Source organism: Antrostomus carolinensis, unplaced genomic scaffold, assembly GCF_000700745.2.
Source record: "Antrostomus carolinensis isolate BGI_N321 unplaced genomic scaffold, ASM70074v2 scaffold45610, whole genome shotgun sequence".
Lineage (NCBI taxonomy): Eukaryota > Metazoa > Chordata > Aves > Caprimulgiformes > Caprimulgidae > Antrostomus > Antrostomus carolinensis.
Window position 1 is genome coordinate 1 of NW_010291466.1, and position 13344 is coordinate 13344.

The following is a 13344-nucleotide window of genomic DNA, read 5'->3' on the forward strand; positions in this document are numbered from 1 at the left end:
TCAGGCCCAGGACAGGGTTTTGTCAGGTGGAGAAGCTTCCTCCTTTGGAGAAGACAGGCTGGGTGCCACCAGTGCTGCCAAGAGAGACAGGGCTCTGGGGAGAGGTAGCCAACAGCCACCCCAGCCAAGCCTAGGACAGTGCCCCCCTCCCTGCCCTCCCACAGTTGGAGGCATCACAATTTGCCCATGGAAAGCAACAGGGTCATCGCTACCGGCCTCAGCGGGTGCTGATGGATCCAGCCCCACACCCGCTGGGATGCTCCAGGAGACACCAGCTTGTCTCATTCCTTACAACAATCAGCTCCAGGCATGGAGGAGTCTGTTATCCCGAGAATGTGATCTTGGTTATAAACGGCATAACCATGTCACACCCAAAGTGCCAATGTGCTGGCTGCTGTGGGGACCGAGAAATAGGACACTGAGCTCCAAACCCTGATGATTGATAATAGAAGAAGCCACATCTTGTGCTGAAGCCCTCAGTGTGAAGTCTCCAGCTCAGCTAATTCAGCCCTCAGGACAAGCCCAAGTACAGATTCATCAGCAGAGGACATGCTGCATGCCAGGGTCCCCCCCACCGTTTCCCAAGGACTCACTCCCAGCAGCAGTGACATGCAGCTCAAGTGTCCAAAGAGAAGTGCTGAGAGCAGAGGCACACACAGAAATCACAAGCATGCACGTACGAGAGATGATACAGTGAGGGATGAAGACACTGAGACAAGATAGAGACGGATGAACTTGGTTCTTTTTTTGTTTTCTACATTTATTTTTATTAGACAGATGAATGCACGGAAGTGATGGCCAAGAAACTAAACAACATATTGCTCTGATTTCCAGTGGAAACAAACAATTTCTTGTCTGGCACAAAGTGTAGTTCAGTTTGTACCGTGGTCACACTTTGTACCGGGCGACCTTCCTCTTCAGGGACTGAACAGCAAGGGACTGAGGAGGGGTACATTGGGTCATGCCAGCTTCTTCAGCCCATGAGCAGAACAGAGCCAGCTTCTGCCTGCAAGCGTAGGACTGCTGTTCCACAAGCACAGTGACTCCAGAGCATGCAGCATTAACCCATGTCAGGGGGACAGTGCTACAACGCTGAGATGATGACAAGTCAGAGAAAGGAATGGATAGAGAGAACATAAAGAGCAAAGCTGCAGACAAAACAGGAGGAGAATCAGAGGGACTGACTGGAACACACAGATTTGTTATTTATTATTTATCGCCTGACTTGATCTTCCACATGTTACTACACACTGGCAATCCCAGCATCTGCAGTGCTCCATGTTAGACAAACTCTGAAGAGACTGTAGAGCTCATCCAAGTAGCTTTGGAGCAACCCTGTTAAGTTCTCACGTATCTATCCTGCAGTGCTCTTATGTCAAGGTAGGCTGATGGTGCTCAGTACCTCACTTACAAAAGCCTCGTGGTTTTAAGCAGAATTGAAAAATTCATGGTATGAGCCTGCTCACCCTTATGATATTGCAAAATTTGCTGTTCCTTCCACTGGGAATAAGAGCAGAGACTTAGCAAGCAGACCTTGACATCAGAGCAAAAGACTCATGCAACTTGGTTTCAATTCCTCTAAGAAGGTTTATCACCATTAGGTTAACAGAGGTCATGAAAATCTCCTGAGCTCAGCTGCAAAGCCAAGGAGACCAGTTCTGCAGTGACACCAGATCAGACCATGTAGCCCTGATTCTGCCTCTGATAAGATGCACAGGGAGGGCAAGAATCGCTGGTCAAAGCTGTTCAGGATGCAGCTATTACCTGACTATCTCCCTGTTGGTGAGGGGGGGTCTGCATGCACCCTAAAACCTGAGGGCTCCATCTCACGCCCAGCTTTCTCCATCTCCCATGTCCTGTAAAATCCTACCAGTAGTAAAAACAGATGAACAGTATGAACTGGAGTGAAGAAGCTTCTTAGACCTCAGTGCTTTCCATCCAGTCCCTCTGCTTTCCCTAAATTTGAACAAACAAGGAAGCTTTTCTGCTTCCCCAATTCCCTTTACTGGACTTTGTAGGAATCTTCCCATTTCTGGTAATCATTGGCCTGGCCTAGACACCCTGGGGTTTCCCAGCAAAGCCTGGAATCTCCCTGAGCTCTTTAGCTCTAACGTAGCATTTTAGTTTGCTTTATTCTAAAGAGCAAAAGAGACAGAACAAATAAATAAATAAATAAATAAATAAATAAATAACCCACTACTTAAAGTTGAAATTGGCTCTTAACACCTCTACCCTGGTTCTTCCTTGCTTCTGGGCTACAAGCCAGCGACAACTGCAACTATCTCCTGTTAGGTTTGTTGGGTTTTGTTTGTTTGTTTTTTTAAACAACAGAAAATAGAAGAACAGGAAAAAGACAAGACAAGAGGCAGGAAGGATTTGATACAAGAAGTAAAACCATGGCTGCATCTCTCAAGCCCTCCTGTGGGCTCTCTACGCCTGCACACCTAGCTCATCACCCAGGGGAGTCACAGAGGAGAGTGGAGGTTTCTACTGATCACCTCCAACGTGCCAGGGGGGACATGGGAGTGTCATTAAAATTCAAAGGGTCAACTAAACCTTCAGAAACGCTCATCCTACCGTTCTCACAAGGAGTCTACCCCGCTCCTCTGCCTGTGGCTCTGTTGCCCTGGCTAGGAGGTGCAGGATCCTTGAAGGAAAGGATGCACTCCACTCAGGGAGTGCCCAGGATGCCTCCCTTGGGGGGGTGCACATCATCTCGAGAGGATGGACACCACCGTGGATGCGCTCTGAGGTGGCCCATCTCGCCCTGCTCCCTGCAGGGTCACCCATCTCTACTCTGAAGAAGGCTGATTTGAACCCAAAGGACTGGGATGGCAGAAGTTGGCTCTGCCTCATGCCATCCCACCATCTGGAGAAGCAGGAGCAGGGAGAGGCAGCTGGGCTGCCCAACCTCCGGGGGGGTCTGGGCAGCCAGAAGACATCCCTGCTCCGAGGTGTATGGGGAGGGAGCCGGGGCCCTGCACCCCGAGTCCGGCACAGCCAGCAGCCTGGCTCCAGCAGCATTCCCATGCCTGACATGCCTGGGAAGTGACATCTGCTGCCCCAGCAGCCATGGCAACGTGCAAGGAAGCAGGCTGTGGGCAGAGCCGGCCTGGGAAACCTAAAGCAGCACTGACACCTTCAGGAAGGGGAGACGAAGCTCAACACCAGCCTCAGCTTGTCTTTTCCCTGCGCTGTGCCCTGCAGGGCTCAGAGCCTACTTGGGAGGTTCCTTCTTGAGCTGGCTCCTGCGATCCAGCTTGCTCATGACCTGCGTGATGTCCACGGTTGCAGCAGCTTCTCTGGCTTTGGCCTCTTCTTCCAGCTTCCTCAGGATGACGGGGCTGGGGCTGGAGCGGAGGCGACGGCGTCCAAATGGCAAAGAAGAGCTGGGCAGAGAGTGAGAGAAAGAAGCAGGGCATTACTGCAAAGTAGAAGGGCACCAAAAACTCACCCCTGGTAAGTCAACATACCAGGAGGGCAAGCTCAGAGACAGAGGTGGACGTGTCACTGTCACCCGCACAACAACAAGGAAGCACAAATGAGGACAAAGTGGTTTAAAGCAGGACTCAGTGACTCAGTGTCACACATCAGCTACAGAACTGCTAAAAGCATCAAGTCAGCTCCATAAAGTCCTCGTGAGGGACTCCAAGGCCAGAAGATGGCCAGTGCACTCCTCCTTTTCTTGTAAGCATTTGGACATAACTAACCCTCAGTGTGAACCCAAACAACTGCCATCAGGGGAGTTTCTTCTTGTGTCCTCGGTAAGATCAAGACAGGGACCAGTGTGGGTGTTTCTGGTGTCTGTGATACCCCACAAAACACCCGCTACCTGCTTCAGCAAAGCCATTACCAGCAGCACTGGAAACAGGTGTTAAGCCACCTTTGGATGAGGTACTTACACGAGATGCTGAGTATTGTGTCTCCAGAACAGGCAATGACAAACATGGAGATAGTCACCAGGGGTCAACCAGCATCTGCCAGCGACCTTGTGATGTGTGGCTCAGGGGAAAACTAACCAAACCCCAGACAAGTCAGCAGGAGGGTTGGGTTTTTTTTTTTCCACTGACTTAAAATGGGCTTTAGATGAAATAAGAGTATGAAAGTCCATGATTCCTCTTTCTTGCTTGCTAGTTGACGAGTGGAAGAGGAACAGAGAAAGAACACCACCCAGTCTGACATTGCACACTCAGCTTGAACAAATAACTGCAGTTCAAATGGCCTAAATTTGCTGTGCAACCCTCACCTTGGTCAGGAAAAAGCCATTTCAAGACTGTTTCTTCTAAGTCTGTCTACCTTGTGCCAGCAGGTAAGGTGCTGTCTGCTCCCATGGCTGCCTGTCACCATCACCTCACAGAGGGTCAATGGTTTTGTCCACGCAGAGCTGAGCAAAACCCATAGAGGACCACGTGTTGGCTCTGTGTCCCCTCTGGCAGCCAATGTTTGATGGGTGGGAGTTTTCCCCATGCCCTCTACACAGTGCTCTCTCCTTCCAGGAAAGGAGCCATGATTAATTCAACAATCCCAGCCTTTCTAAACAGACCCAACAGACAAGGCAGCCGAGCAATCAAGTCAATTCTGACTGCACACAAGCCACTTCCAAAGGGTTCACAAACAAAAAGCACAATCAGTCTCAAAGCAAGACAACTTTCTAGCAAAAAATTGTATTTAATTAAGAGAACATCTAAATCATAGTAATTTTGCTGCAACTCAGGCTTTTTCTACCCTTGCTACGACAAGGAAAACAAACCCCACGATTACACGCAGTTTCACTTGCCTTCTGGAACCCTCTCGTGGCACAACAGCCTTGGCCAGCATTTCCTTGTATGTTGGAGACTTTAAATAGCGGCCATAGGAGTCCTACTGGGAGGGAAAAAAAAAAAGAAAAAAGAAAAGAGAAACTGGTAGTTACAGGCTGCAAACACCCTTATTAAAATCACCACCAAATACAGCTGCCCAGGAGCCAAGGAGGCTGGGAACTGGATCATCTTCCCCCAGCAGCCCAAGGGACTTTGCATCTTTCAGGCAAATGTAGCTATTTAAACCAATTCCCTTTCATCTTGGTGTAAAACTCCCAGGATTTTCCATCTCCCAATAAAGCTTCCCAGGTAAGATTCAGACCAAAAGGTCTGAACTGAGCTTAACCCAGGCCAGTGGTGTCTCACAGTCATTGCAGGGTGAGGTGTTCATGTTTCAGGAGCCAAACTTTTCAACATCTGGTGAAAATCAGTAGAGTCCTGCTGCTTTCAGTCTCAGTGCACCTCAGCTGCTGCTCTGGCTCAGTGTATTTTTGCTAAGTGTATTTTTTATCACCCATGAGAAGGAGTTACAGGTTATTTGTGGTCACCAGGATATAACAAAAGCCATGACATATTATATGCTGACATCACTCCACAGTCTGCTGCATCAGTCAGACCTATAAAAAGGGTGTTCATCAACATAACTGTGAATAAAAACTCAGTAAAACTGGAGATGGGCTATCTCTGGTGATGTTCTTGGTACAAAATTCATGCTGTTATATCACAATTGCTCCCACCTTTCCCATCCACTGCTGAAATCCTTTTGGACACAAGCATCCCACCCATCAGGTATCCCAATGGACACACACAGTGGTATTGAGTGAAATTAAGATTTGTTCAAGCTTTGAATAAGCTGGTGACCAAGCTGGTATTAGAAAATAGGACTTCCAGCAGACTCCTGACCTCTACCACCTTGGGGACATGGTGCCTTAGAGGGAAGAAGAAGCAGCAAAATACAAAGGCCTGAACCAGTTCTTGCTTAAGTCAGCAAATTTGAGGGATTTTTCCAAATAAAGGCCACTTGACAGTGACAGCTGATTGCACACACAGGCACGGAAAGGCCCAGAGAGCTGGAATCCCCCTAAGGCTTTGGAACCAAATCACAAACCTTTTTCATCAGCATGTAAATGTGGGTCTGAGCAGCATCTAAAACATAACGATGAGGGTGCTTGAGGCCTCTGACCGTGATGCCCATTGTGGTGCCATCAATGTTAATCCAGCGCCTTGCTCCTGGAGCCAGGAAGAGCCTGCAAGGAGGAGGAGGAGGAATCAACAGTGCCATTAACAGCTGGAGAATTCCTGGAGACTCTTCTGTCTATGCATGAAAGGAAAAGTCCCTTCAGCTCCCCACTTCCTCTTTCACTGTTAACATACAATATAAACCAAATTTTAGCCTATCTGGAAACAAAAAGGGTCTCCTCGTAGCAGCCCCAAGATTTTAGCTATTCCTCACCTCTATTTAAACTACTTGCTAAGACCTAAATGTAATAGTGGAGAACAGAGAGAAGTAACTCTAAAAACAAACAATAGTTATGCCTTCAGCTTCAAAAGCTCCTTTCCTACATGGGGACATAGGAGAGTCACATTTGGTGACAGTGTACAAAGAAAAGTCTCAGGAATAAATCGTTTGGAGAATGACAACGTGTGGAAAAGGTGATGGGACTCATGTACAAAGAGTTTAAGAACATAAAGTTATCACACTCACTTGTAAATCTCTTCTGCTTTTTCTTTGACCTTGGATTGGTCTCCATACTTGAGATCCTCACAGGCTTCCCAGAAACTCAGATTCTCTCCTGCATAAACAGGGCACAGTCAGCAGAGAGAGACTAAGGAAAACACAATCCCATTTGTTAACTCCTAAACTGAATCTGTTTGACTCGATACATGTTGGCCACAATTGAGTCTCCAATTCTTACAGCCACCTTGAAAATCCTCTTGGGACTGGAGGAGGAAAACAGCTTTCCCCTGCTCTCTGCTCAGGGACAAAGGACACCTGTAAGAGCTTGTGAATTCAGCCAGTTCCAGCTTGTCTGGGAGTAGAGTTTTATAGAATCCCAGACTGGTTTGGGTTGGAAGGGACCTTAAAGCTCATCCAGTTCCAACCCCCCTGCCATCAGCAGGGACACCTTCCACTAGACCAGGTTGCTCAAAGCCTCATCCAGCCTGACCTTGAACACTTCCAGGGAGGAGCAGCCACAGCTTCTCTGGCCAACCTGGGCCAGTGTCTCACCACCCTCACAGTGAAGAATTTCTTCCTAATATCTCATCTAAACCTCCCCTCTTTCAGTTTAAAACCATTTCCCCTTGAAATTGGTTTTTTCCCTGCCCAGGGAGTGTCCTGGGCTGTATTTTGTGTCTTGTGCCACTAGATGGTATTGCTCACACTGGCTGCACAGCCACTGCCTCCAAAGTCACTTCTGCTGCCTTTACTTTGTGACTTTGCCATTGTCTCAGGTCACAACACCTACTGCAAATGACTGGATTTCCACCACTGCTCTGTCTCAGCTGTGCAGCGTCCTGCTGTGTGGCCTAAACAGGGACAAAGAGAGACACAGCAAACCCACCGCTGAACTCCTTCCTCAGGAAGAGCTGGAAGCTCTGCCGTCCTTTCGGGTCCCGTATCAGCTCACTGAAATTGAAGGCCCATCGCTCCACACGCATTCTGGTGGGGATTTCCACTCTGCACAGGTTGAAAAACAAACAGCACTGCCAGTTTCATGTGGCCCATCTAATTGGCAGATTAATTAAAACCAAAATGCCCTTTGCTGGAATGCCAAGAGACTTCTCAGTACACTCTGTTTTCCAGAATGCTGTAATGAGCTCCTGAAGTCAGCCCACTAAGCAAGCTGTAATTAAACAACTTGGTACACAGTGGGATGAGGATTTATCTCGGATTTATGCTGCTCTCACAATGACAGCCCAGCTTTGCTGGAGGTTTGACTAAGTCCCATTCTGGAAGAAGCACTGGTTGATGCCCAAAGCTTTGCTTCTCATAAAGGCATTCTGTGAAGGCATCCTTTGGGGCTGTCTAATGGGATATTATCACTCAAACTGGATTGCTGGTCTCAAATGAGAACCAGTAAGAGGTTGTATGCTTCAAGCCCAGAGATGCCACTGTACAATTAGCAAATATTATCTGAATGGAAAACCAAAGGAGACCTCAGAGAAGGGATGGACCACCAGTATGTGCCTCCAGCCCAAACTCTCTCCTAAGAAAGCAGCCTGAGGTGTGTGCAAAGACCAAGGGCCAGTAGTTGAACCCTGAATTGCTACACCATTGGCAGCACCTAATTTAGTAGGGTTAACACTAAACCAAGTGCTATACCTGAGCACAACCGGTCATACTCCATTCCTGTGCTAGTAAAAGTGGACTTCACTCACCCAAGGGGAGGTTTAGACTCACTCAGCAGGGGCTGAGTGCATACTCCCATCATCAGCTGAGGAATCTCTGCAATGTTAGGCAAGGTTCCACTTGAAGATAACGCTGGAAGTTCAGCATGGAGTATTCCCAAGAGAGAGTTTCACTAGCATGGCCAAGCTGTGTCAGAAAGGGAATGCTTCCCTGCTCGTGATCAGAGACTGGATATCATAACACAATCAATGGTTCCCTTTTCCGACTTCTACCAGGATAAAGGTCAGTGTAAACCACCAGCTGGCAAGAGAATAGAAATACATACAGTTTTGCATTGAGATCCCAGAACTCAGGGTCATCTGTTATCCAGGGGTTGCTGGGGAGACATCCAGACAGGACAGGATCATTGGAAAGGAACTGCTCAGAGTACTTCACGAGCCTGCAAGTAAATCCAATAAAAAAATCAAACTATTAATTTGCAAGCAGAATTGCAGCCACCCCCATTAAAACCAAATAAATGTCTGCATGGACTACAGGTATCTTCAGATGTGCAGCTCTCCCAGCACAGGGATATGGGACGTGGCCCTTGCCTTGCTAGGAAAATATATTCTTTAAATGAGTTCTTCTTTCCATTTCCCAAACAGAAATCTCCTGGTTCTCTTTTAAATCAGCAATTTTGTCAGTTCAAGTGCAGGGAGATACAAGACTCTCTTCCATCACCTCCTTTTGCCTCTTCAATTCAAGGAAGTGGGACTAAGCCCCCAAACAGCTTCTGTCTCCTTCTCCAGCCAACTGGCAAAGGCCTGATCCTGCACCAGCTCGTGCCACACGTGCCAGAGAAGAAAGTGCCAGAGAAGAGGAAAGCAAACGCTGCATTTGCTCAGGGTGGATTCTCCACAGCCTTCCCACAGGGTGTGGGAGAGCCCAGGGAGCTCCGGGAGAGGTGAGGGAGTGCTGAGAGCACATCCCAGCTTCTCCTTTCCTCCGCTCACCTACCGCAAGGCTCATTCCTCTGCAAATCACTCTGAGGGCTTGGCACAAAAAATGTCTCTATCCTCACAGGAACCAGACAAACCCTTATCCTACCTTCTAAATTGGCCAGACTCATAATTACAACCGATTTCACTAATGCCCTGGAATTTTAGCTTTCTCCTCCCTTTTTCATTCTTGAAAAAAAAAAAAAAAAAAAAAATAATAATAATAATAATAATAATAATAATAAAATCATCTGGTTTCTGCATTTCAAATTCCTTCCAGGCCAAACTGCTTTCATGTGCTGAGAGCTGGGAGTGCACTGTCCAAGGACCCGTCGCTAACAGGCACCTTGGCACAGATCCTGTAATTATACAATGCTGCTGCACAAAGCATCCCACAGGTTTGGCACAGAAGTGCTCGATCCTATCTTCTCACTGGAAATGCCAAAGCATTCAGCACCTGCATAATTCACTCCAATCCATATATTCTAATCAAGCTACAAATCTAAACCTGTCAACTCAGGTAACACTGCTCTGTCCTTTTAATGATTAGTGCTTCGTAGCTCTTCCTAAATCAATGCAAGGCTCTGATGCATGCACACTAGCTAGTTGCTGCTCTTATCCTCATCAATAATAATTTGATTGGGACTCAGTCCTGCAGCTGAAATAGAGATCCAAATTTCCTGAGGATTTTTTCATCTAGGCAACAGGCATTATCAATCAGAAGGCCAGGATTAATGTGTGAAAAGCTCCATTGCTAAACAGTAAAGGACCACAAAATTCCTGGAAGGTAGTCAAGTGTCCCCAGCTCCAGCTCACAGTTTGGAAAACTAAGGCAGGAGAGTTTAAAGTGACCTGGGGATCAGTGAGAAATTAAATGAGTAAAACTGCCAGTGCCTTGCAAGTTGTGGTTCTCAGAAGACAGCACACCTTCTCAGACTCTTCTTCCCATTCCAGTCATCCACGACTGTCTTCTCCCAGGGAACAGGCCTGAGCACCTTGTTTATCTCCAGTTGGATAGGAATCTCTGGGTGGCAATGACTATGTAAATCAGACTGGTGGTGTGGACTGCACCTCTAGGCAACTAGCCAGCACGTCAGATTCCAAGTAAGAAATGCCTGTGGCAAACACACTAAAGGCTGATGTTAGGACCAGGAGCTCCACACTTCATTGGCTTCATCAAGAGTCTGATCAGGAAACACTCCCACTGAGAAGAGGAATTGCTAATTAACTGCTTGGACATCCATGGAGAAGTGTGTGTTCCTTCATAATAGAGAATAACCAGAGACTTCCCCATCTCTGCTGCCTTCTGGTGAGCATCACCATATGAGCAAGAACACTCACTGGGGCTGGACCCAGCCCAGCAGGCTGGTGACCAGGGACAGGTGGGTCAGTCTGTCTCTGCTCCCACACAAGAAGAGGCACAGGACAGACAGGTTGCTGCATCCTCACAAGGCAGCCTTCATGCAACTGCTTCTCCAGACTGCAGAGCTGTGTTGGGTCCCAAGCACCATGATCCAGCCCTGACCAATCTGAACATCTCTTGATTTCAAAGGGAATCTCAACCAAGAGGCTGGTGCTGCTCTACAGACGTTCACAGCAAAGCTCCCATAGCTCAGAGGGACCCTCTTCATCATGATTGGGACTCCATCCCCTCCTGGCCCAGGCAACGCACAGCCCAGAAGCCCAGACAGCATAATCAACACTGTGTGTGGCCACCACATCGATTCCCCTGACTGAGTCACCAGCTGCTGGAGCAGATAGCTTCGTCATCTCATTAGGAGATAAGCGCTGAAGACTAATTAATGTGTGGACAGAAGGAAATCAGGACTTACGCTCCGAGAGAGACAGAAGATTTCACTCTGGGCTTCATGATGGCCTGCTGATAGTACATGATCTGAGAGGGATCAGAGATATCCATGGTTAGGAGCATGGAGATGTGACAACAAGGCCATCTCTATCTGAACCTCAAACACATCCTTTCCCAGGTTGTGAGGCTAACTACAACAGGAACTGCTTCTTCCCTAAATATCCGATGTCCAAGGACTCAGAGAATCCCTAAACCATCTTAGTAAAATGGCTGTTTTCACTGAGCTGATTGCAAATGTCAGAAGAGCATTTTGCAATGTGCAAGTAATTAAAAAGCACTCCCCATGCTATACAAAAATTGGATAATAGCTACCATTCTAGACACCTACAAATGCTCTGGATGATTTAGCATGTAATTATCATTGATCCTTGGCTGGCTCTACACTGGCGCCACTGGATGTATCTCCTGTGATTTCCCCACCACTAACTTTGATCTGTTGGATTTTAGCCCTGGTGTCTGTCCTTGCTTGAGCCTTCCCATCACTGGGAGAGCTACTGGCTGCCTGCAGTGGGAGATGCAGGAGCAGGAAATGTCCTGAAAGCACATGGACCAGAAGCTCCATGGGGCAGAGACTCTGCCAGCCAAACCCAGGCATTTTTATAACTGCTCATCCCATGCAAAGGGGGCTTTGAGCCCCAAGACAACACTGGTGTAAGCAATACGTAGAGGATGAACACCTAGAAGTGAGGGAAGGACCACTTACCTCTCTCCTATAGACATCCATAGTTTTTTTCTGTAAAATAAAGAAACAAAACCCATTAAATTGAGGTGGGTGCTTTCACCTTTTTTTTTTTTGAAACATGAAAACACCGTTGCAGGGCTGCCGTTGTGCAGCGCTCTCCAATTAATTCTCATTACAATTAAAATCAAACACAGCAGCTCAGCTAATTGGGGTATCATCAAAGCTAAGAGCATCCACACACCGTAAATCGTTCCATTAGCTGTATTTACTGTTTAGCATTGCTTCTTCCATCCCAGGCTGCCTGTGTGCCTTCAATTAAGGGGTTATTCTAATGGAGCTAAAATAGATTCGTTTACGAGACACAGATTAGATCATTCAATATTAGCTAAAGGAGACAGGAACCAACACATTGCAAAATATAAACACCACAATTAAAAGCCTCAGAAGCAGTGTCTGCTGTGCAAAGGGCGCTTACGTTGTGATTTGAATAACTCAAGACTATGTTACATGTCATCCGCAAATGAGCGAGCGATTGAAGGCAAGAAATTAACTGCAGGGTGTTTATTCACACAGCTTCCTTTGAAGCACAGTTACTTGGTGTGAAATAAACTTGAGGAGGGAGAAGGAAAGACAGGCTGAGTCAGGGATGCTCCCAGCAAAGCTTTAAAGGCTTATGCAGTGTTTCAGTTCTTCATCTCCTGTTTTATAGCCAACAAGATCTGCATCCCAGAATTATTCTATCAAACTAACCCTGTGATGGACAAGGATCTGCAGATCATGGTGAAGTGCAGTTTGTGAGCAATGAGGGATGAAGCATCTAGTATTGAATGCCACAAGCAGTTTGCTTCTCCCATCTTCTCACCAGAGAACCTGCACCCTGAGCAGTCCCTATTTTGGGGAGCCAGATGCTCTCCCAGGGCTGCTTTGGGAGGGGACTGTCGTGGGGACACTGGTGCAGATCTGCTTTTGCATTTTCACTGTCATCACTAGTCCTGCTCAGGAGGGAGAAATTGTTCTCTATATGGAAGAAAAATAGGCACATTTTGCTGAAACTCGGTTGGTTTTGAGAGGACACACTCACCATTTCAGCAGCAGGAGCCAGATATGCAGCAGATCAGCCAATCTGTACAGCATTACCACGAAGCCCATCTGATCCTAACACAACCCAGCCTGGCCAGTGCAGTACTAACAGAAATCCTCACTGTGGCATTGCAAAGGGAGGAAGCTTTTTCTGCTGGAAATATCATGACCAGCTCTGAATGGCTGCAGTGCACATCATCTCAGCAGGGACAAACAGGAAAGCAAACTGGAGCTGCACCAGCAGTGATGCTCTGCTGGCCACACACAAATAACTGCGTGCCAGGGGGTAAGGGCTGACACATCTGGGGAGGAAAAACCTCTTGGACAACAGGATCATCGGCCACAGGGCTGTACAGCCTCCCTTGATGATTCAAAGCCTTCTGGGACATCTTATAAATGATGGAGGACCCACAGACTAAAGACCCTGTAGCTGCACCCCTGATGCCAGGCCAGCTTCCGTGTAGGCAACATTTCTTCCCCCCATTTCTAGTGTCATCATTTCAGATAGACTATAGAAATGGAAAGAAAAAGGAAAGAAAAAAAATCACCTGCTTGCACAGAGAAACTCACTGCATTTACTGTCCTAG

The 13344-nt window shown here is 47.4% G+C and overlaps 1 protein-coding gene across 1 annotated transcript; it reads right to left on the reverse strand.

The window, feature by feature from the left end:
- Positions 1-3217: 3217 nt before the first annotated feature.
- Positions 3218-11727, reverse strand: RGS9 (regulator of G protein signaling 9). Its single transcript, XM_010176350.1, has 8 exons — positions 11699-11727; positions 10961-11022; positions 8477-8590; positions 7364-7479; positions 6505-6592; positions 5908-6046; positions 4778-4860; positions 3218-3389 (listed from the first exon to the last, which is right to left on the reverse strand). Exons 1-8 carry the CDS (start codon positions 11717-11719, stop codon positions 3218-3220), a joined length of 795 nt encoding a protein of 264 aa, XP_010174652.1. The 5' UTR covers positions 11720-11727.
- Between the last annotated feature and the right edge of the window lie 1617 nt (positions 11728-13344).